General features: G+C 45.9%; 1 protein-coding gene and 1 long non-coding RNA gene across 2 annotated transcripts; one reads left to right on the top strand and one right to left on the bottom strand.

Annotated features, from left to right (window-relative positions):
• The first annotated feature begins 2,057 nt into the window (after positions 1–2,057).
• Positions 2,058–11,691, top strand: ATP5PO (ATP synthase peripheral stalk subunit OSCP). The gene is made up of 7 exons (XM_077879087.1): positions 2,058–2,185; positions 3,436–3,486; positions 4,992–5,102; positions 7,440–7,569; positions 8,727–8,839; positions 11,131–11,217; positions 11,509–11,691. Exons 1-7 carry the CDS (start codon positions 2,093–2,095, stop codon positions 11,620–11,622), a joined length of 699 nt encoding a protein of 232 aa, XP_077735213.1. The 5' UTR covers positions 2,058–2,092; the 3' UTR covers positions 11,623–11,691.
• On the bottom strand, positions 8,679–12,430 carry LOC144301872 (uncharacterized). Its single transcript, XR_013368768.1, has 2 exons — positions 11,918–12,430; positions 8,679–9,903 (listed from the first exon to the last, which is right to left on the bottom strand). It is a non-coding gene; the product is annotated as an uncharacterized LOC144301872 (long non-coding RNA).
• Positions 12,431–20,175: the final 7,745 nt, after the last annotated feature.

The raw sequence follows: 20,175 nt of genomic DNA, 5'->3' as shown, positions 1-20,175 counted from the left end.
TGAATAATTAAGATACAGAATATTCACTTGATGGGTTATTCTGCAGCCATTAATATGCTTATGAAAATTATAGAACTTTGAAATATTCCTATATTATATTGTAAGCACACATTCATAAATCACATATAATTTCTTTTTCCTCTTGTATTAAGGAAAAAGGCAAGAAACTAAATTGTATATAAATTATAATCCATACATGTAACAACAACAAATGCAAAATAAGGAACTAACACTGAGTGCCACTGTGCCAGGCAATTGCTCTAAATACTTCATATACATATAACATCTTTATTTTCCTAATAATCTATAAGGCAGGTATTATTATAATACCCATTATAATACTGAAAAAAACTGCTCAAATGCTGACACTCAAATATTGACAACAGCTGCCTCTGAGTGATGAAAAAGACAGTAATTATATTCCCTGCACTTTTCTGCATTCTTACAAGTATTATGTATGGGGAGAAAACTGCTCTTTACAAGGGTAAACTAATGAATATTAATCTGTGTTCCTGTAACGGATCTGAACAGGAAAAAAAAACTTAATTGACCGCAGGACCCCTTAATTTCAACCAGGGAACTCCGACCCACCCGTGCTCTGCTCGCCAGTTCTCTACTGTACAGAAGAGGAAAATAAGAGTAAGCTCCATTTAGGGTGAAATAGGCTGAAAATCGCTTGTTTTTGTGAATGCAGAGAAACTGGCCAAGGCTAGTGTTGGGTTTTCAGTTTCAATGTCACACTTGCTCAAACCCCAAGATAACCTCGGATAACCACTGTGCTCTACCCAGAATCAAGAATTCAGGCACCGGGAACCTCATATCCCCTTACAGACCCAACGAGTTGGTGGTGAGATGGGGGTGGGGGGGTGGAGGGGGTGGAGGGGTGGAGGGGGTGGAGGTAGGAGCTGTCACCGCCCAGGCAGGCACTGAGCAGGAAGAGTTGCAGCTGGAGCCCTACAGCTCCTTTCCTTTTATGCAGAGGGAAGAACTGAGCTTGATACATCCTTTGGACGCGGAGGAAAGAAGGGATAAAAGATCCTAATGATGCTAGTCATCAATGTGAAATGGGACATATGCGGGGGGGGGGGGGGGGGGAAGTACCAGACTACCTACGTCTCAGAGCTGTCCTGAGACTCAACATAAAAAATGAAACTATATATGTGGTTTAAATAAACCCTAAAATTCAAATAATTGCATTAAATAAACTGCCATATAAATCAACCATTAGGGATCCCTGGGTGGCGCAGCGGTTTGGCGCCTGCCTTTGGCCCAGGGCGCGATCCCGGAGACCCGGGATCGAGTCCCACGTCGGGTTCCCGGTGCATGGAGCCTGCTTCTCCCTCTGCCTGTGTCTCTGCCTCTCTCTCTCTGTGACTATCATAAATAAATAAAAATTAAAAAAAAAAAAAATCAACCATTAAATAAACCCCCAAAACTCAAGTAATCACAAACCACTATTATGGCCATATCCAAGGAGCTGCAGTGCATTGGGGAATAAATGCAACTTATTTATCTATTTATCTAATGAAAATATTTATCTAATTTATCTACTTATCTAAATGGAAATTTAAAATGGAACTATTTATTTATCTAAATGGAAATATTTATCTAATTTATCTAAATGGTAATTTATTTATTTTAAGGTTTTATCTATTTATTCATAGACACAGAGAGAGAGAGAGAGAGAGAGAGAGACAGGCAGAGGGAGAAGCAGGCTCCACGCTGGGAGCCCGATGTGGGACTCGATCCCAGGTCTCCAGGATCACACCCCAGGCTGCAGGCGGCGCCAAACCGCTGCGCCACCGGGGCTGCCCCTAAATGGAAATTGCAAATGGAAATATTTATCTAACTTATCTATTTGTCTAGATGGAAATTTGAAAACGAGGGACAACAAATCCACCGTACAGTAAGGATTACGTGGTAACAAGGATTTCAACTTAAGGCGCTGTCCGAGCTCGCTAGCTCAGCGGGTCCAACTCTTTTAACACTTGTTTCTAAGAACCACAACTCCCAGCCTGACGGCGACCCCTGCGCATGCGGCCTGACCACCTGCGCCTACATTTCCCAGAGGGCCGAGCGGCTACGCTGACGCATGCGTGCGCCCTTGAGTCTCTCTGACGCGGGTTTGACCTACAGCCCCCCGGAGAAGATGGCCGCCCCAGCGGTGTCCGGGCTGTCCCGGCAGGTGAGAGAGGACGGAGGTCCTGAAAACTAGCGAGAGGATCCCTCTTAGGGCGGAATGTGCCAGAGCCCTAGGAGCCGCGGGGCGAGGCCGCAGCTGGGGCAGCGTGGCCGCCGTCGGGTTCGTGGGGCCCGGCGAGTGGGGGCGAGCGGCCCTGCCGGCGCCCTGCGGGCGGGGGGCGCAGGGGGACGCGCGCCTGACCTTGGGGAGCCCGGAGCACAGCCTCGGGACGCCGCTGAGCTTGAGGAGCAACGCGGGGGCGGGGGGCCTGCCCCGGACGCCGAGGAAAGGACACGCCCCACGCCCCCAGTCCTTTAACTCTGTCGTTGTGCCTAAACCTCTCAGGGGCCCACCAGTAACGCTTCAGGATTATTTGCAAAGCCCATTTTTCACCTTTGTGCAAAGAGAAGGAGACGGAAGCGTTTAAGTGACTCGGCCTTGGCCGCCCAGCCAGTAAGGGGTGCACAGAGCTGAGATTCGAGCCCGCAGAGTCACACGGAAGATGGAGTGGGAAGGGAAAGCCGTGCTGTTTAGGCTACAAGGCAGCACGGTGCATGGCACGACGCCTCGCCGCTTGGCTGAGTGTTCATGCGTGATGAAGTATTTGGATCCCCGCAGCCAGTTTTGGTGTAATAACGCTGCAGATTTGAGATATTATGTTAAGGTGACCTGTGCCCTTGCAGATGCTATTTAAACGAGCTCCAGCTCGGTTCCTCGGGAGGCCAGATCCCGTGTCTGAGAACTAGGGCTTGGGCTCACGTTAGACGGCTGCAATGCTCATAGGATCAGTCTCCGTTTTCCTATAGCATTTGGTTTCTAAGAAGGTGTATCTCTTGCACATCACGACTGGAAGCCTCCCTTTTTTTTTTTTTTTTTAAACTAAAATCCTTCCTCACGGGTGGAAATATAAATGCAAATAATAATAATACACGGGTGGTGATATAAATGCAAATAATCATCATCATCTTGGGGTTTTTTTTGAAAATCATCATCATCATCTTGGGGGTTTTTTTTGAAAACTGTATTTCAGCCAAATTTGTGTTTTCTCTCTTACACTGACGTGTGCTAGCCTCAGCCTGTTTCTAGCAAAACTGGGGAGTTGGTGGGAAAACCTATTTCCCAGGCAACTAGGGATGAATCTCAATTGGGGGGGGGGGGGACTTTACCCCTAGGGGATAAATAGCAGCTCATGGTAATCTGTGTGATGATACTCGGAAACTAATCGTTTGAAATGTTTTATTACTGTTTTAAAGGTGCGGTGCTTTAGCACATCTGTGGTCAGGCCATTTTCCAAGCTCGTGAGGGTATGTCCGCTTTTCTAATTAATTGTGGAGTAGATGAACGTGTGTGAGTCCAACGGCAATACAGTAGGGCATAGATGTTTGTATAAGTGCCACCTAAACCTTTCTGCGTGATCTGTGGTTTCCAAAAGGTGATGTGTGCATGAGGGCAGGGAATGGAATACGTTGAATGTGGGATGTGCGGCAGGCCCATGCATAACGTTTATGAGAATTTCCTTTTTTTTTTTTTTAAAGATTGTATTTATTTATTCATGAGACACACAGAAAGAGAGGCAGAGACACAGGCAGAGGGAGAAGGAGCCTGATGCAGGACAGGACTCGATCCCAGGACCTGAGCCAAAGGTGGATGCTCAACCACTGAGCCATCCATGCATTCCTCTGAGAACTTCTCAAACACCATTACAGTGCTGGAAAGTAGCTGGCCTTCCCATTTACAAAAGCGGAAGCCGACTCTGGAAAATTTGCCCAGTGTTACTCAGCCTGGTCTTAGAGCTGGACTAAATCTTTCTCATTCCAGGCCTTAGCTTTCTCACTATGACCGTATAGCACCACCAAGCATGTTGTAGTCATATATAGGAAAAAGCCTGTAGTTTTTTGTGAAAAATAATTCAAGGACCAGGCACTTACTTAAGTTGTGAGAGCTCTATTAAACTGAACATTGATGAGAAGGCACTGTAAGGGAAATTTTTTTTTTTTTTTTTTAAGATTTCATTCATGGGACGCCTGGGTGCCTCAGCGATTGAGCATCTGCCTGTGGCTCAGGGCTTGATCCTGGGGTCCAGGGATCGAGTCCCATATCGGGCTCTCTTTGGGGAACCTCCTTCTCCCTCTGCTTGTGCCTCTGCCTCTCTCTCTGTGTCTCTTATCAATAAATAAATATTTTTCTAAAGATTTTATTTGAAACAGAGGGCATGCACAAGCAGAGGGTGGGTGGTGGAGGGGGAGAAGCAGAGTCCCTACTGAGCAGAGAGCCATATGACGTGGGTCTCATCATGACCTGAGCCAAGGGCAGACGCTAAACTGCCTGAACCACCCAGGCACCCCAGGAGTAATTTATAATGTTACTGTGAAATGTATAAAGATATACTTGTATATGTTTCATTAATACCTGTTTTCTTGGCTCTAACGTACAAAACTGCCTTCTATCAGTGTTTAAAATCTCCAGTACTTGGAACTGATTAGTTACGGAGTTCAAAGGAAGCATGAGTTCATCTCAGAATTAAGGTAATTGACTTATAGTTAGAGCTGAAAGGGACACCCTGTGTCCTCAGCACTTTTAAGATGAAAAATTGGAAGTTCAAAGATTGAGTGACCTGGCCATGGAAACAGCTCTGGTTTATTGGAGAATTGCCATTCAAAATAGCTCTTCGATGACATCTTTAAAGGGTTGTGTGCTATAAATGATGTCATTTTTTAATATAAATGTTAAATCCTTCTGTTGGCAGTATGATATTGTCTTAACTGATTTTCCTTTCCTCTTCCTTCTCTACTCCATCCATTTTTTAAAGCCACCTGTTCAGATATATGGTATCGAAGGTCGCTATGCCACTGCCCTTTATTCTGCTGCATCGAAACAGAATAAACTGGAACAAGTAGAAAAGGAATTGTTGAGAGTAGCAGTAAGTAGTTTTTTGTTCATTACTTACTAAATTTCGATCATATGTTTTTTGTTTTGGTTATTTGGCCGTGTAGCCCTAATGAGACATATCCTGAGAGAAAATGAACTATAAAAAAAGAAAAAACCCGAAATCATGTTGATAGTGATAGTAGTGGGTATTAATATTTTGAACCTATTGTGTGGTAGGTACAGGCAGATACATACCAGGATATTAATATTAGGAACCAAGACTTGGGGCTTAGAGGAGAAATAGAAGTCACCTTTGAAAATCTGTGTTTGTATTTCAGGTATTTTCAAAATAGTTTTTAGAATGTATTATAACGTGCCTTACTAGGAATTTCTTTTCCTTTTGAAGCCTTTCCTCAGTTTCAATTTTTATTTTATTCCCAAGATGTGAGAGGAAAATGACCAAGCACAGCATGCTGGGCAGCAAAATTAGGAAAGTCATATGGGCTCTGTAATGATAAAGAGAACTGATAAAGATAATGAAGCTTACAAGGGAGTCCATTTTAACATTTTTTTTAACATAAAGAGTAAAATAATTGAATTAACCGAAGTCTACTATGTAACTTAAAGGGGAAAATCTGCTGTAATTTTAACTCCATTTTCTAGTTAACAGGTTCCTGCCCATTTTGTTTACAGCAGAAATTCTCTCTCTCTTTTTTTTTTCCCAAAGATTTTATTTATTCATGAGAGACACAGAGAGAGAGGCAGAGATACAGGCAGAGGGAGAAGCAGGCTCCACGCAGGAAGCCTGATGTGGGACTTAATCCTAGGACTTAAGGATCACACCCTGAGCCGAAGGCAGACGCTCAACCATTGAGCCACCCAGGCATCCTGAAATTCTCCTCTTTGAGTTCTAGATTGAAGGTGGAGTCTATACCCTCTCCCAAGAAAGTTTTGCTCTTTTTTGGTATTATGCTTTCAGAAGTTCTTGTATTTTTAATCCACTTATTTCTAAAGATTTTTTTATCTTACTGTTCAGAAGAGAAAACCCTCACAGGCTAGTCACATAGGATGATACTTGTTCATTTTTCATTGTAAGCTTTTTTATCAGAACTTTTGTCCTAGTGGATAACATTAGCTCTGTATTCCTTTATGTCTGCAGATGATGCTTGCGGTCTTAGTTGGCATGATCCACACAGAGCAGGCAGGCTCACACACAGCTCTTTTGGAGCTGATACTTACTGCCCGCTCTTGTCATTTATGCCCATTGTAAACGTGAACAGCAGTGTTCACAGTAGAGAGCGTGACCTGGGTTGTGGTTCTTAGAATGGGGTTTGACTAAAACCTGGAAATCGGTTAAGATACAGAGAGATAGAAAGGAAGCAATTACCTGAAGTCTCTATAAAAAATTAGCAGTTTTTTAGAACTGAGAGGAAAGTGTTAATGCTACACAGATGCCACTACAAAGCTTTCCCACTGGATGATGGAGCAGAAAAAAACTAGAAACATGAAATACTGGATTCCCCAAACACCAGAATGCTTTTAATTTGTGTAAGTCAGCAATTTTTAGGGGAAAGTGTTGTTTTTATGGAGTCACTTAAATTGAAATTTTAGCCCTAGATGCTAGTATGTGACAAGTAGCCTGGATTAGACTCACAGTTCTGGCCAGGAGCCTGAGAAAAGGGACTGCCAGGGGTATTTAATTGAACGAAAGGTGCCCAGATGGAAACAGCCATTGGTTCATTGAACTCTGGCCTGATACAGAGGGGAACAGGGTACCAGAAGTTACCTTGGGTCACTGAAAACAGACATTTATGAATTAACAAAATAGAGACCCATGCTGTCACTCCTGGTAGCCACCTCCTATCCCAGAATGGCTGAGGCTTCTCTGGAAACACCAGAGGTCTCTCACGGGACCCTATAAGAGACAGGGCAGGGGCAGGACCAGGCTGAGACATAGAGGCCCCCTCCCAGGGCATGACAAGGAGGCCTCCTTTGCCATCAGAGCACCTTTTTAGGTCTGCACATGAGTGTTAGCATCACTAGCCTTCTCGTAGTTTGTGAAAATCTAGAGGATTACCCATATTAAATACGTTAACAATATGCAGTTAATTGACTATTTTGGCTGCTTAATTTTTTAATAATCTCTTGAAAAGCAAAAATAGACTTAAGAAACCTTACAAAGTGTTTTTAAATTTTTTCAAGAAATATATGAGATAAAGGTAGAAAGTATTCTCAAAGGCAATGAAAAGTACTTGATTGTAAACTTCTCTTCATAAGTGCTTGAGTGCTAATTAACGAAATACGTGATTCATGCGAAAGAAGTATGTTGTGGCAGCTAGGATCATTTATGCTTTAAGGAGTTTACGAAATTATTTTTTGGTACTTTCAGCAAATCTTGAAGGAACCTAAAATGGCTGCTTCCATTATGAATCCCTACATAAAGCGTTCCGTGAAAGTGAAAAGCCTAAATGACATGACAGCAAAAGAGAGGTTCTCTCCTATCACATCCAACCTGATCAGTAAGTATTAGACCTTTTCCACTGAAGCTGCTGGAAATCTTGCTATTGGAAATGTCCAAGGATCAGGAGCATCAGCATTACCTGCCTTTTGGCAGTGAAGCGTCTCAGGACTTAGCCAACCTGCTAAGTCGGAATCTTCATCTTAACTAGCTCCCCAAGTGAATTGTTTGTGCATTAAAGTTTGAGGAGCACTGTCTGAAGGATGTTAGGATGTAAGAAGATAATTACAGTCAGTACCTTCACCCTATGGAGAAGACCGGTGGGATTCATACCCAGAAAATGGTTTGCAGCCAGGGCTGTACCTCTGTCCTTGAAGACAGGTGGATTCTTTGGTGCATTTGGCTTGACTTTGAAGTCCTGTGGTCAGCCAGAATACGGGCTCCAAAGCAAACCATCTTTGAATATAGATATATGTTAATTTGGGGATTTGTAGCCAAACACTGGAATCTAACCAGAAATAGGAGAATCAGACCACAGGCTGTGATGAAGATGCCTGTTGCAGATCTCTGAGACCTCCCCCTACACCCGCCTTACTGATATAAATGCCTGTCAGTGCTGGTTCTTTTAAACATTGGATATACTTTTTTTTTTTTAAGATTCTATTTATTTATTCATGAGACACAAAGAGGGGGCAGAGACACAGGCAGAGGGAGAGGCAGGCCCCATGCAGGGAGCCCAATGCGGAACTCGATCCCAGGTCTCCAGGATCACGCCCTGGGCTGAAGGCAGGAGCCAAACCACTGAGCCACCCAGGCTGCCCTGGATATACTTTTTAAACAACAACAAGTTGTATCTCCTTTGTATTCACATTCTTTTTTTTTTCTTTTTTTTTTCAAGATTTTATTTATTTGTTCATGAGCGACACAGAGAGAGAGAGAGAGAGAGGGGCAGAGACACAGGCAAAGGGAGAAGCAGGCTCCATGCAAGGAGCCCGATGTGGGACTCGATCCCAGGGCTCCAGGATCACGCCCTGGGCCGAAGGCAGGCACTCAACCGCTGAGCCACCCAGGCGTCCCGTTTATTCACATTTTTAAAGGATATTGAATATAGTATTTTAAGGCCACAAATCTAAATTTGCTTTAGAGGTGAATATAATACCTTATGGATAACCTGTTTTGAGTGAGTTTCATGGTCCTGAGACCCCTTCACTTCCCCAGATTTGCTTGCTGAGAACGGTCGCTTGAACAATACCCCTGGAGTCATTTCTGCCTTTTCCACCATGATGAGTGTGCACCGTGGAGAAGTGCCGTGCACAGTGACCACCGCGTCTGTAAGTGACCACTTGTTGCCACTATATTTACTTTGATACTCCATGCATCACATTTTGTGTAATGAAAAGAAAAAAACAGGCTGAAATCCAGAAATTGATAACAGTGGCTTGCCACTTAGGAGGTTTGCTTCAGTTCTTACACAGTTCGACTCTGGGAGGTACCTTCTTGGTGTCCCCCTAACCAGTGACAAATCAGAAGGGCCAGACCGGGTTAAGATGTGTTAGGGAGTAGTGGTTTATGTTCCTTTACAGGTTTGAGTTACTTTGTAAAGATCTTATTAAGTAGGTTCCTGGCAAAGTGTCTAATCTTTGGTGGTGGAGGACAGGGCACACAAGCCCCTTGATCTTGTTGCTTTGCGGAAGTGGGCTGTAATGATGGACACTGCTTTTTTGAAACCTGTATGCCAGGTACTTTGTAATTCATTATTTTATTTAACATCAGGATTCCATGGGAGGTAGAATTATCCTTATTTTGTAGATGAGGAAACTAAGTTGCTTGCCCAAGGTGACAAAACATGGAATCAGGATTTGAACAAAGGCATCTCTTTCAGAAGTGCATGTTCAGGTCCTAATTACGTGTTTCCTTACTACTCCAGTTGAGGCGGTCCAGGAGAACGGCCTGTGGGGCTTAATTATCAGGGGATGGTAGATGTGCTTGGTATATGCAGCACCTGACCTCGTCCAGATTAGTATTTCTGGCGTTTACAAGATACTCTGATTCTAAGAGACCACAATTACAAAGAGACATTTTAACACATAACAACATACTTGCACGTTTGTAGCTCAGTAGCTGGTCCCAGGAAGCACATAAGCAGCCGAGAACCATCAGAGCTCAGGCGTTCCTCCAAGCACAGTGGGAGCGCAGCCATTCTGGATGGGAGGGCCCGGGCAAGGCTTCACCCGGCAGTGGCCACACCATCCCAGAGGCCAGGCCCCGCTCCGCGTCATTCAGAGATCATGAGGACATGTTTTTTTTTAAATGGTGCCAATTTTTGTGAAAGTTTTTTAGAAGCAACCGTTGCTAATGCTTTTGATGTTGAAGCTCCTGGGTAAATAAGTTTCCACTGTTTAAAACAAAACAAAAATGTATTATTTGATTAATGACTAAGGGCACAGACTATAGAAATACACTGCTTGTGAATATTGGAGCAAATGGGACCTTAGGTGGGTTTCTTAACTGCTCTGAACATTAGTTCTCTCGTATGAAAAATGGACATAAGAACTGCCTGCTGCCCAGTCGTCTAGATTAAAGGAGATGGTGGCTGTGAAGTGCCCGGCACCTAGTAGGTGTCTACGTGGAAAGTGTGCACATACTTCAGAGTTCTCTAACCTCAGAAGCTCAGCAAATAGTGTTTTGATCAAACACTGGTAGACTTGGGGTGCCTGGGTGTTTCCATCGATTAAGCATCCAACTCTTGATTTCAGCTCCGGTCATGATCTCAGGGTCATGGGATTGAGCCCCCGCCTCAGTCAGGCTCCACATTAAGCAGGAGTCTGCTTGTCCCTCTCGTTTTGCTCCTCCCCTTGCCTGTTCTCTCTCAAATAAATAAAATCTTAAAAAATAAAACATTTATACGCTTTCACAGCACCCCTCGTGCGCCCCCAAGAAGCACTGTTAGATCTTTGCAAAGATGGAAAGCTTTTCTGCTAGCTTTTGGACTCCTGAATGTGGGGCTGGGGAGCTATGATTTGTGACAGGTTGGAGGCCTCTCCTTCAGCCGTATGCATTCTCCCCTCACCAGGAATGAGACTGGGTCACGAGGGGAGAACACAGGCTGGAAGTCCAGTGCTTGCTCAGTCAGAGTAGAGTACAGAGCTGTGCCTCCAGAGCTCCTGTCAGCCCTGAGTCTTCAAGATTGTAGGACTGGGTTAAACTGCAGCTTTCCATCTGGGGAAATAGCCCGTCCCATGCCCACAGGGCTGCCCGGAGAAGCAGCCTGTGTCATCAGGCATCACTGACTTCAGGTTTCCCCTTACTCGTGCCTGTGGTACCGCTCGTACTGGGGAGCAGAGACACGGAGGCAAGTGGCACTTCCGGCCATAAGTGAGCCGCCCAGTGTGCGCTCGGAGTTGTTCTTGTGGGGCAGAGCCTTGGCTTGCTCCCCAAACAGCAGGGGTGAGTGGCTGCTGCCGGGCAGCTCCAGGATGGCTCCCCAGTGACCCCACACAGGCACTCATGAGGCCTGTCATCGTCGTGACGGGTGCCAGGGATGTTTCTTCCTTTTCTTTTACTATGGAAAGTGTCTGCTATGCCTTATCTAAGTTTAAAGGATGATTTTGTCCTTTTCTAGCCTTTGGATGAAGCCACTCTTACTGAACTAAAAACGGTCCTGAAGAGCTTCCTAAGCAAAGGCCAAGTATTGAAATTGGAAGTTAAGGTGGGTCTCTATGTCTGATGTGCCTCCCCAGCTCGTTTGACAGCGTCGAATGGCTGGAGGAAGTGAAAGATTAAACCTGATGACATACTACATTGCTTATAATAGAAATTTTATATTTTCAACTTAAATGATTATGGACTCCGTTCACAATTTGACTTCGGCTTTTCTCTAGATGGTGATTATAACACCTTACTTTGTGCAACATGCAGACTTTTCAAAGCTTTTCATCTTTCTGTTTGATCGATGAAATGCCAGCACTTTTTCACATTTCCAACCTATTTTCTTTCCTAGGTTGATCCGTCAATCATGGGGGGAATGATTGTCCGTATTGGAGAGAAATATGCTGATATGTCTGCAAGGACCAAGATTCAGAAGCTGAGCAGGGCCATGCGGGAGGTTTTCTGAAAGTATTGATTATCTGTCAGTGAAAACTCCTAAAACTTGGAGCAACAATAAAATGCTTCCTGAACAGAATGTCCTGTTTATCTTTTTTGAAGTGGAAATACAGGGAGCCTTAGTTTATATCTTCCCTTCAGAATCCCCCTAGTTGGAAGGTTAAAAGGCCCATTGGTTGGAGATTTTAGTTTGTGTAGATTATCTTAGGAATTTATGGAAGCTTGTGATATTAGGAAAAACATTTAACGTCTAGTGAGGCCTTCTGTGCCAGGCACAATTGGGTCCTTAAGCTATCGTATCTTACCTCTCCCGTCCTTGGCCTCCGAGCCCGGAGCCTGGGGGGCTGGCCTGCAGGTGAAGTTAAGACCCCAGCAAACCAGGTCAGTTACCATCCTGGAGTTTCCGCGGTTAGTGCCCATGTCCCGCAACAATACTGCAAGTGGTCCTCCGAGCCCCCAGAATCTGTGCCGACCAGGGCTTTGGCAGCTGCCCCGTGCTCTCCTTCCTGCTTCTTTCCGCTTCTCCCATGTGTGGACCAACGCCTGTTGCTGTGCCCTCAGGTCCCACATCTGCCAGGTGGATGGGGTCTGTATAGGGTACTTCGCACAGAGCCAGCTGGTGCTCATCTGATTATTCTAACAAGTATTTAACTCTTGTGCATCTCCTTTTGACCCCAAAGTGATTTGTCTGTGAGACACAGTGTTCTATTAAATGTAAAGGCACTAGTGCTTTCTGTAAAAGTTCTTAGATTCTGGCCAAAAGGATGTCTTCATTCTAGAATCTTCCGGAAGAATGCCATTAATGCGCTAACAGGTATTCATTCCCTCAATCCCACTGAGGGCAGAGGGCCAGAGAAGGGCTGTGCACTCTGCCCGAGAAGCCAGCAGAATAGGGATCCCAACCCCTGTGAATGTCCTCAACCAAGGACTAGCCCAGAGTTTCAGCCCAGAGTAGGAAATCGGGACGTTCCCCCTGGAAGCAGCTGTTCAGCATGGCGACCTTGGTCCCTGAAGTCACGGCTCAAGCTAAACTTCTTGCCTGTTGGCCTTGCTGATTCTCAAAGGCCTTTCCAGCCAACCAGCAGGCGGGGTGACGAGTGTTAGCAGAGTCCTGTTTTCACAGGCTGGGACCAGACCCAAAGGCAGCAACACTTCTGCTTCTCTGATGATCAGTTAACCCAGAAGGGTTGCCCCAAGGGGTTCCTCCGAGACTTACCTGTTCGTATGCAGCCATCACACTTCGGGTTGTGAAGTGTGTCCTGACAGATTAGAACCTGTCGATCACCAGGAACGGGCCAGGCACAGCGATTTTCACTGCCTACCCCACCAGAAAGTTCCATAAAGGAGGAGATAGGACACCATGTACAGTGAGGCTCATGATGTAGACTTTGGCTGCTCTGCGCCCTGGGACAGTAGCCTGGTGGTCAGGGATGTATCCGGGCCACCCAGGGGGTGTGCATGCAAGCCTGCTCTGCTGCTTCCAAGCTACGGGCCACCCCAGCCTCTCCAAGGCTTGGTTTCCAACCCCTAGATGGGAGCGATCACGCCCACTTCCAGGGTAGCTGCAAGACGGAAGCAGGATTATGAAGAGTTTAGTAGAAGGCCTCAGAGATGTAAAGATGTCAGTAAATGTTAATCCTGGCTCCAGGACCTACTTCCTGGGTCATCTGACCCTGAAGATGAGTTGACTGCACACAGCACTCACCTGACACGTGGTCACAAGACAAAGTCCACCTGGTACTGCTGTGAAGGTGTCGTGTCCTCAAGGGCTTGTCCAGAGCTCCTGGTTCCTAACGGATCATTAGGATGACTCCCACTCCACCGGTCCTCCAGGGCGGCCTCTCCCTAGAAAAATACCCTTGACCCTGGCATAACCGCCCACCCTCCTCCCCTGCCCCATATAGGCTGCAGCTCTTGAAGCCACGTCATAGATCTTACTGTTTACAACCTCGTGATACAGGTGGGATAGACAGCACCCTATTTTCAAGTGAGGAAAGAGCCTGAGGGGCCCTGGGGTGGGCTCCATGTCACATGCTGGTGGATCAAGTCCCCGAGCCCGGGTCTCTCACCCCCCATTTCTTGCTGGTCCACACGTCACTGACTACACCCTGGCACATGGCCTTCCATCACTGGAGCCAACAGGCAAAGCTAATCTTAGTTGAGTCCCTAAGATGCTCTTGATTCACCCCTCAATCCAGGTCACATCTTCCTTATACCTTCCCTCCTGTTGGCCTTCTAGAGAAAAAAGTTCTCCAGACACCAGCTGCCTGATTTTTGGTCACCCTCCAAGAGAGTTTGGACAGCAAACCAATTCCCTTCCTAGGGAATACCCCTGGGTGGGCAGAGGCAGGATGACTGCAGTTCCGAAGCCCTGCAGGGACATGGTGTGGCCCAGGGCCATCCTGCACCCTGGTGCTGGGACCAGCATGCCCTCCAGCTGGCACGACACTGCCCTCCTGACCATCAGCTTGTCTGAAACTCTGGCTTCCTCCTGGCAAACCAGCTACCTAATCACCTGACAGCTGAGAGACACCACTTCGGGGCCTCTTGGTACTTTCCCAGGAGCCAGGAGTGCCCAGACTGCTGGTTGGCCCCAATATCTGGTCACCAAACTTCTAGCTGGGCCTAGCTGGAGACTACATTTACCAGTGTCCCTGGCAGTCCCTGACCAGGACGTGAAGCTCCAGCAGACAAGCAAGGGGAGGAAACGATGTGTGGGTCTTCCTGGGTAGACCTCAGAGGAACCAGCACGCAGGGACCTCAGGAGGTCCCCTTTCCCTCTGGCTACATGCAGATGACAAAGTGGGACTGGAGCAACCACACCCCAAGGGAGAGCCAAGTGACTTCAGGACGGGGCCACCGTGGTCGGCCAGACCTCGGACCTCTGGGCTGTTAAGACAGAGAAATAAACTTCTCTCTTTGAAGCCACAGGATGTTGGGTCTCAGTGCCAGCAGCTGAGTCTGTGACCTGACCAGTACCCCAGGTCCCCCAAGCCCTGTCTGCCTTCGTCCTGCCTTGCCTCCTGACTGCAGCCAGCCCTGCACCGCGCTAGACAGAGCATGACACACGTAAAACACTATAAAACCACAAGCTTCTAAGGTGACAGCTCACGGACAAAATGTCTCTGGGAGAACCTTTTGCTGTAACACTGCCCAAATCCTTCAGATCAAACCCAACAACCTTCCCATGGGTTAAACACATAGAGACAGGGGAAATGATGAAATGCTTTTAAATACTGCCCTGTGTGATCATCAGACCATCCATGGGGTGCTCTACCCACAGATCTGTGTACAATGGTATTCAAACGAGGGGAAAAAAATGTAAAGCCACCTAAAGAAGATGTAACTATCCAAGGCTGTTTAAATAAATTAGGATGCGTTCAGACAATGAGATACTATGCAGCCCTTTAAAGATCAAGTTGTGAAAAAATATATATATAGCTGATGTAAAAGAAAGCAATCAATAAAATATTAGTGAAAAGATTTAAATTGTGTAATTGAATGTTGCCTTGCATAAGGGAAGTGCTCAGTGAATATTAGCTATTAAGTAGCATCTCGGGGCACCTGGGTGGCTCAGTTGGTTAAGTGTCCAACTCTTGATTTCAGCTCAGGTCTTGATCCCAGGGTTGTGAGTTGGATCCCCATGTGGCTTAACAAAAAAATTAAAATTAAAAAAAATTTTTTAAAAAAAGCATCTAACACACACATGGAGCAAGAAAATACAGGAATAGCATCAAAATGTTAACATTGGGCCTTGGGTGGCTCAGCGGTTGAGCATCTGCCTTTGGCTCATGGCATGATCCTGGGGTCCTGGGATCGGGTCACACATCGGGCTCCCTGTGGGGAGCCTGCTCCTCCCTCTGCCTGTGTCTCTGCCTCTCTCTGTTTCTTTCATGAATAAATAAAATATTTTTTAAAAAGTTAACATTTATTTTTGTGTGGAAGGATATCACCATCAATTTTATTGCCTTTGTGCTTTTCTGTTTGCTGAATTTTCTGTGTTAACAAATATTACTTCTATAATGAGAAAAAAACAATAAATATTCTAGAATAAAATAGCTCCTTGATTATGCTGGCTCCTAAGTTGGGTTAAATAGGTATCCATTCAACATGTTTTATACCAGTGATTCCTTTTACCCTCCAATTTGTGCAAAAGGAGACCTTGTCAATCTCAAAGAGAACTAGGTGTCGTTTGGAAAAGAAATGCATTATTTTCTGTGTTTATGATGATGTTTAATTTATTTTTGAAACCTCAAGAAACCAAGGGAAAGGGAGTAGGATTTTTACATTGATCAAAAATGGGGCCTCCTGGTTTAAAAAGGGTGAAAACACACTATGTTAGTGTGCAAAATTTTTTAACGTGTTGTAACATGTCAGCTGGTGTTCAAGCCAGCCAGACAGCTTAAAGGACTGGTTCATCATCAGAGAAATCAGTGATGAAATAGGGAGGAATTACCTTAAAACCCAATCAGGGCAGCCCGGGTGGCTCAGCGGTTTAGCGCCACCTTTGGCCCAGGGCCTGATCCTGGAGACCTGGGATCGAATCCCACGTCGGGCTCCCTGAATGGAGCCTGCTTCTCCCTCTGCCTGTGTCTCTGCCTCTCTCTCTCTCTCTCTGTGTCTCTCATGGATAAATAAATTTTTAAAATCTTAAAAAAAAAAAAAAAAAAAAAAAAAAAAACAGAAGAAAATGCTATAAATTTAGATAACAACAAAATTCAGTGCTGGGTTTGCTAATGGCTCCCAGAGTTGGAACTCAAGGTTCTGACGAGTTGTTTATGTGGGAAACTTCTCGGAAAGCCAGAGTGATCCTCCGAATGTCTTTGTAAGACAATCTCAGCCTTATGCTCCCCTGTCAGTGCCCCTGTGTTCCTTCTGTTGCACCTCACTGACTTCTCCAGTTCCCAGAAGTAGTCAGTACTGGGAAATTGAGTTCTACTTGGTACTGACATCTGTGTGGGAGGGGTTGTTGGTTCAGTTTGGTTTTTTGGTTTTTGTTTTTTTTTGTTGTTTTTTTTTTTTTTTACTTTGCTTTTGCACGGTTTTCCTTCCACGACAACCACCTTATCTGTGGGAGAAGGAAGTGCCCAGGAAGAGAAGCCATTTGCCAAGCGGCCTGTTTCCTGTCTGCTCAGAAAGGAGGTGGGGAAAAAAAAAAAAAAAAAGAAAGGAGGTGGGGCAGAAAGAACTCGAAATAATCCACCGTGACAGGGTTGGCTTTCTCGTTTTATTCATGAACCATGTGAATGTAAACCATCCAGGTCAAAATGAACACAGAGCTGTTTCGAAGAGAGTGTTCTTTTTTCAAGATACATAGGACTAGCAATCTGTACCGATGTTGCTCCTGGTTTAAGGGAAAAAAAATCAGTTACCGTAAGTCTGAATCCATAAAATTTACCATCTCATACATAGTAAGGTGCCAAAGGAACGTTTGAACAGCAGAACTAACTCCAGCTTCTTTTAAACAACAAACGGAAGCAACCTCATAATTTGGCCCCGCTTCATCAAACCTTAGACAAATACATAATTCTTCAATTTATAATAGAGTCTAATAATTTTTTAGAACTCCATTGACATTGCGTATTAGACAATATAGTCTCCCTTCCATGGAAAATTAAACAGTACCATTATTCAGCAACAGAAGTATAGTACAGTCAACAGGACGTCCATGGAGGGGTGGGGGGTGGCCTGGTCTCTCCCCCACGCCCAGCCCCCTGCCGGGGAAGGGCTGTGAGGGGGGCACTATGCCACCAGCTCTGTGACCCATTTGTCACTAAAACACAAGGGACTCGTGTCAGACTGATACATTCTTTCCCAAACGAGTAAAGGCTAACAGGAGTGACTTGCAAGCGCGGCTGGGCGGGACCCTCACTCTCTGGCTTGTCCTGTCCCCCCAAATTTCAAAACAACTAGGGCCCAAGAAGCAGCTGACTGGCTGACTCGTTCCTACTCACAGCCCTCTTGCTACCCCAGCCAAGAGGGCGCGGTGCTGAGAAAGGTCGGCCCCTGTGCTGGGCAGATGGACCAGAGCTCGACTGGTTCTGCAGGCTGGCCTGGGATGGCCCCCCCAGGCCGAGCCTGCACCAGGAGATCTCTGAGCGGCTCCATCTTTGGGAACAGAGTCGGTTACATCCACATGGCTCCTTGCAGGAACTTGTATGACCCATCCACATAGTTCCTTGCAGGTTCCTTGTAGGACTCAACAGATTCCAAGAAGCTTCCAGAAATCACAGCTCCCCGCCCCTGAGGTCCCAGAAGTCACGTGGACTCCAGTGTTCCCCAATCTCACGCTTATCAGAAAGGGATTCAACGGTTGGTCAGCAGCATCAAGAAACAGACAGCTAACTGTTGAAAGAAGTCTTGCAAACCCAAGGCTCACACTCCCCGCAAACGCCTGCAAGCCACCGGCCCTACGCTCCCCATGGCAGGGACCCATAGGCGGTGGCCCCATCTTACCAGAAACCGGCTACTTTCTCCACTGCCTCACTTCCGGTCTATCAGGGGAGGCTGGACCCTCCCCCCCCCCACTTGCCACCTCCTGCAATGACTTCTGAATGCATCTCTCGGGGGTTCAGATGTTGAGTTTCATGGGACTTTGTATGCCATCTTTCCACAGGTGGCCTGCAGGGACACTTCTGGCGGCCATCGGTGCCCTAGAAGCAGCCTGGACTTCTGGCCCTTTTTTCGGGAAGGGAAAGAGGAGGAAAACCCCTTGGCCCTGGGACCTCCACATCGGAGGGACACAGGCACCTAAGGAGGCTGCTCTGCACCGCCTGTTTGGTGTGCCCAGAAACAGCTTGGCCCAGAAATTCCAAGCTGCCTTCGCCAACCCACCCGGCCCCGCAACAGGTGAAGACGGTGAAGATGCCCCAGAAAATGTCATTGAAAACTCGACCCACCAGAGGGATACGCCGAATCTATCCAGAAAGAGAGCTGCAAAGGGTGATCTGGAAGCCGGGGGGCTGGGGTGGGGGCCGGGGGGCTCCCTCCCATGTCCTGGACTCTCTAAGGGATGTTTGGTTCAGTCTCAAATTCCTGACCAATCTGCCAGAACTCATGGAAGCTTCTGTGGCACATGGATCTGATGGGAAACAGGCTCTCAAGCCTCTTCGTCCTTCCTGACACAACCACCCTCCAGAATGTTACCTGTTCAAGTCAGTTTTTCAAGAAACACCAAGGTCCCATCTGAGGTCATGGCTACAGGATGCTTGTCATCTTTTTCACACCCACCCATTTCCCTTAAATGAATTCATCACATTCTCTGCCCCACAAATGACTTCCTTGAATTTCTAAAATACACAACTTGGATTTTCTTTTTAATATAAGAAATTTAGTTGGGCTGAACCCAAGTAATCTGATTAAAGGTTTTCTACTCCTGGAATAGGTTTTTAATTTTTTTTTCTATAGTTTTATGCACTTAAATTAGATTCCTAAAATACTCTCATATACATACAGAAAAATAATCTCTCCATGACAAATCACATTTTACAATAACAAGTTAAATATTTTGACTACAGAATCTGTGTTAGTTTATGCAACATTTACCAGCATAGCCTCTTGCATACCGTATATACATTTAGTCATGGACATTCCCGTAAACACACAGCAGAGATTTCATGACAAACCTTTTGAAGAGCATAACCTTTTCACTTTATGTAGTAGATTTCTGCATTTTCCTTAGCTGGAAACTGTATAGAAATGCAGAAAACCAGATGCCAAGAGCTGCTTATCATACACAGGACATTTTTTGTTGTAGATTTCTCATCTATATACACGTATTTACACATATGTTGACCGCCTAGAGATGGGAGGGTACAGAGCTAATGTAGCTAAGGCAATACGACATGAATTGTATGGTTGCCAACTTCCCTATCTACGCAGAGCTACCAAGGGTCGGAAAAAGGGGCCGGGGGTGATGGTATAGACTTCAGCTAGCTGGGTTTCAGCCCACCACGTCTGAAGTCGGCTTCACAGTTCAAAGACACTTGGGCTATTGGCAACGTGTGTTTGAAACGCACGTGTGAAAATAAATCCCATTACCAACGCTCTTGCCAGGATGTCTACGTTCTGACACAGGGACTATTTAGCAGGTGACATGTTGAGGATGTTGATTTGTAAAATGCACATCGAAATGTTCGTTCAGGAAAAATAATGCCAGCACGATGTTCATTAAATGCCCCCAGAAAAATACTTTCTGAGCACTCAGTAGTTTGGAAGATTGCATTGCACGGAGAAACAAAGCTATGATTTGCTCTTTCATTCAGAGGGACGCAGTCACACCCACAAAGATGAGTTTGCAGTGTCTGTGCAACTTTCTGGTGACATGTTCACTTAGCAGGCTTCATAATCCCAGACAGAATTGGGAAACAGACAGGATTATTGCTCTGTGTGTGTAGAATCGAGGCTGATTTGCCAAGGGCAAGCAGAACTGCAAAGGTTTTGGGGCGTCCAGCCCAGTGCAAGACAAAGAAACAAGGAGCTGCTTTGTGAGGGAAAGCGACAGCCAGGCACGGCAGGAGCGTCAATCCCAGGAGCTGGCCTTCTACAGCTCGAGGCTACTCAC

Source organism: Canis aureus, chromosome 30 (genome assembly GCF_053574225.1).
Source record: "Canis aureus isolate CA01 chromosome 30, VMU_Caureus_v.1.0, whole genome shotgun sequence".
Taxonomy (NCBI): Eukaryota; Metazoa; Chordata; class Mammalia; order Carnivora; family Canidae; genus Canis; species Canis aureus.
Note: the sequence above shows the minus strand (reverse complement) of the source record. Positions and strands in the feature narration are given on the sequence as shown.